Here is a 3846-nt window from a genome sequence, read left to right as displayed (position 1 = left end):
GTTTCAAAAAGATCCGGTTACATCGAATGATTCGTTGGCGAAACGGATATCACAAACTGCTTTGTTTTTAATTGTCTTACAACAGACACGGAAGAGAAGACAATGCTGAATAAAGTCTAGTTTTTGCTATTTTTGGACCAAAATGTATTTTAAATGCTCCAAATTCTAACTGACCCTTTGATGTCACATTACTTTGATGATGTTTTTCTTACCTTTCTGGACATGGACAGTATAACTTCACACAGCTTCAATGGAGGGACTGAGAGCTCTCGGACTAAATCTAAAATATCTTAAACCGTATTCCAAAAATGAACGGAGGTCTTACGGGTTTGAAACAACATGAGGGTAAGTTATCAATGACATAATTTTGCAAATTGAGCGAACTAACCCTAGTAACCGTTTTTTGTTTACAAGAAGTTACAGTCAAAGGAATTGTGATTGTCCTTTAGGTTAATCATTTGAAATAATAAAAACAATATGTTCAAACTTTTGACTACTTTCTTTAATAGCTACATAACACAGTACTTGTACTTTTACTTTCAGTACTTGAGTAGTAAATTTTTAAATAGACTACTTGCAATACTTTAGTACTTCTACTTAAGTGTGGTGCTTAAAGAGCACTTCTACTTCTACTCAAGTCACTTTTTTGATAAAGCGCTTGTACTTTTACTCAAGTCTGCGTCTCTAGTACTTTATACATCTCTGCTCGAGTGTGCATTACCTAGACGACATGCTCGAGTGTACACTACCTAGACAACACACTCGAGTGAGCACTTATTATTATTTTTTACAATTTCAGTTTCTACTATGTGTCTAAAACCATTAAATATCTATTTTTTATCTAAAGCCGTTTATTTTTAATTACTTTTTTTTAATCCAAATAATAATAATAATGTAATAACGAAATTAGTATAAACATGATGCATATTCTTAATGTGTTTTTATTTTATTTGAAGGCCATCAAAAGTATAAATCGCGATTAATTACATCCGAAATAAGTGTGTACTGTGTATATTTGTTTATATAAATAAAAAAATATTTAGATGTTTATTTATATTCACATATGTGTATATGCATATATTTGACAGTCCTAATTTTAATAAAAACAATTGCCATCACATTCGTGTAGTGGACTAAATATTTGTAAAACTATTTTTATCAAGCTATGTCTAACTATTAAATCTGCAGTGCTGTGGGTTCAGATCATTTTTATTAAGGAATGTGTAAAATTAAACTTTTTATGAGACGTTCTGCATTTTCAAGATATTATTTAATATTTACAAAAGGTACAATTCTTTCTGTAAGAATTCAGTTTATTTCTTAAGACCATTTTAAAATGAAAACTATGTTAATACACCTCAGACTCCAAGTGTACCACAATTCCTACTTAATGGTCTTTCTTAAAAAAAAAAAAACATGACAGAAGAAAACAAACCGCTTCAGACACCACTAGACAAAGAAGAAAAAGTTGTAAATAACAAAATGTAACAGTGGATGTGTTTGATTTTCACATTATGCAAAAAAAGATGACAATATACATATATATTTCTTAATTTCTTAACATACACGACTCCCCACTCTACTCTCATTATTATGACACGAGTTCTGTATTAACTGGACCCTCATTTCTTCTTTTTCCTCTTCTTGGGAGGGCCTTGATCAGAACTGCTGGAAGAATCAGAATCGGACTCAGAAGTGGAGGAAGACGAGGAGGAGGAGGAAGGACTGGAGCTGTCGTCGCTGTCACTGCTACTGTCTTCAGACGAGGACGAGGAGCTCGAGGAACCGCTGCTGTCCGAGGAAGAGTCATTGGAAGAGCTGGACGAATCACTACTGCTGCTGCTGGAACTGGAGGAGGACCTGAAAGAAAACAGCACGTGCTAGAAGCGCTACTTTACACCACGAGCGGAGTTTGTTCCTCACATGTGGCACAGATCAGTTAAGTCGGCAGTGTGAACAAAAACATCTCACATTTCCATTTTTAATCTAAAAAAATTAAAATAATATATATATATATATATATATATATATATATATATATATATATATGTGTGTGTGTGTGTGTGTGTATGTAACCCAACTCTAGCCAGGGTTGCAAAAAGGTGGAAAATCAAAACTGACATTAAATTTTGGAAATATTCAAGAATTGTTGGAAAGGATTTTTTTTTTAAGTTGCTGGAAATTTTCTACAACTTTGCGATCATTAGCTCAAATTATATATTTTTGTAGTTATACTTGTGTATGTGTATACACACACACACACACACACCCCTAGGGCTCACACTTTGAAATCATTTAAAAAGAAACACAAATTAAAAAAGTTTAATATAGTATGATCAAATAATCTGACACATTTATTGTGATGATCATAAGTAAACTAATATACTATAATTTTCTATAGTTGTTCACAACACTTTTAAAACCCTACAAGAGCGATTCAATTAAATTCACACTAGACCTGGCATGCAGCAAAAGCATTAGTTTACTGGTTCCCCCTCAGAGTAATTATATAGATATAAAACTCTGGAATTTCACTTTATAAAAGTGCATATTATGCATCAATCATGCATTAATCATAACATGTTTATAGAGAAATAAACGTGCCCAAAAAGTCAGGGACTCACCTTTTTTTCTTAGTTCTTCTCTCACTGCGTGGTATTACTCCAGGTCTAAAAAGTGTCAAGAGAACACAGTTTAAATGGGACCGAGGCTTTCTGAGAACACAATCCCTTGCATCATATTCATTCTGAAACAAATCCAATACTAGTTTGCAACTAATTTCCAAAAACAGTGCATGTTTTACACTTTTAAGCTTCCTTTTAATGATCGATGGATGCTGAAGGGCGAGTAAAATAATGTCACTTCATTGTACCATGCTTTTTGAAAGTGTTTAAAGAGTAGACATTGGATTTAAACGGAAGTTACTATCATAGTCTGCATTCTGATCTTTCGCCTCTAGATGTCGCAATAAAGAACGCATTTAAGACGTAACAAAAACGACACTATTAGAACTACATCAGATTACTTAACTTGAAATATTGGCACTATATAAGCGATTTATTATCGAATGGTCTTGGCTAATAGATCAGCGACTCGTATATTGATTGTTTCTGCTCTTGTGTGGTGTTTTTACCTCAGATCCTCTGAAGGATTGTTCTCCTTGTCTTTGAGTTTCTTTTTTAACTCTACTGTCCTGGAAGGTCTATAGAGGTACTTTCTTTTCCCAGTGCACTCGTAGGACCAGTGTCCGTATTCCAGACACTTCTGACAGCGAACATGTTGTTTGTTTGCCTCCCTGTGGGAATAACAACAAGACAAACAGTAATCCGCCAGTACGAGAAGATAAACACAACCGATAGCGTTTTGCTGGTAAAGCCGACCTGAAATTTCATATAAAAAAATTAACACAATGAATAGAATCGAAATGTTATGTAAAACTCCACTCCAAACTCGAATACTGTGAAAAATAACTCACGCTTGTCTTCGAGCGATCAGTCTATGCATGGGAGTCGCCATGTTGGACGCGCTCGCGCGAGTCTAACTTCCGGTTCAAACTCGAGCCTGGAATAACAAAGTGCGCCACCTAAAGCTTCGGAGAGTCTTCATTTGTCTATTTTTAAATAGCTATGAAGTTACTCAAACGCTTCTTTTTTCCACTATAGTTGTGGTTTTCATACACAGAAATTAATTTGAGAAAAAAAAATTACATTCAAAACTCATAACAAAACTTCAGAACAAATGGATGTTTAGTTATATTGTGTCCTGTGTTATAGGCTAATTATTGTGTAATTATTTCGTTATTATAGTTGTACAATCTTTTGAAACTGCTTAATGATGACGTACGAC

The 3846-nt window shown here is 34.0% G+C and overlaps 1 protein-coding gene across 1 annotated transcript; it reads right to left on the bottom strand.

Moving 5' to 3' along the window:
* Positions 1-1248: 1248 nt before the first annotated feature.
* LOC127985448 (zinc finger CCHC domain-containing protein 10) lies at positions 1249-3584 on the bottom strand. The gene is made up of 4 exons (XM_052587450.1): positions 3476-3584; positions 3134-3295; positions 2625-2669; positions 1249-1860 (listed from the first exon to the last, which is right to left on the bottom strand). Exons 1-4 carry the CDS (start codon positions 3514-3516, stop codon positions 1623-1625), a joined length of 486 nt encoding a protein of 161 aa, XP_052443410.1. The 5' UTR covers positions 3517-3584; the 3' UTR covers positions 1249-1622.
* Between the last annotated feature and the right edge of the window lie 262 nt (positions 3585-3846).

The sequence above is a fragment of the Carassius gibelio genome, chromosome B21, assembly GCF_023724105.1.
Source record: "Carassius gibelio isolate Cgi1373 ecotype wild population from Czech Republic chromosome B21, carGib1.2-hapl.c, whole genome shotgun sequence".
Classification (NCBI taxonomy): domain Eukaryota; kingdom Metazoa; phylum Chordata; class Actinopteri; order Cypriniformes; family Cyprinidae; genus Carassius; species Carassius gibelio.
The sequence above is the reverse complement of the archived record's forward strand: the minus strand, read 5'-3'. Positions and strand labels throughout refer to the sequence as shown.

Excerpts from the sequence above, each read along its gene's own strand:
- LOC127985448 (XM_052587450.1), bottom strand. The coding sequence starts at position 3,516 with ATGGCGACTCCCATGCATAGACTGATCGCTCGAAGACAAGC. Across the intron at positions 2,670-3,133 it reads AATCCTTCAGAGGATCTGAG|ACCTGGAGTAATACCACGCA; the intron begins GTAAAAACACCA and ends GACACTTTTTAG. Across the intron at positions 1,861-2,624 it reads AGAAGAACTAAGAAAAAAAG|GTCCTCCTCCAGTTCCAGCA; the intron begins GTGAGTCCCTGA and ends GTTTTCTTTCAG.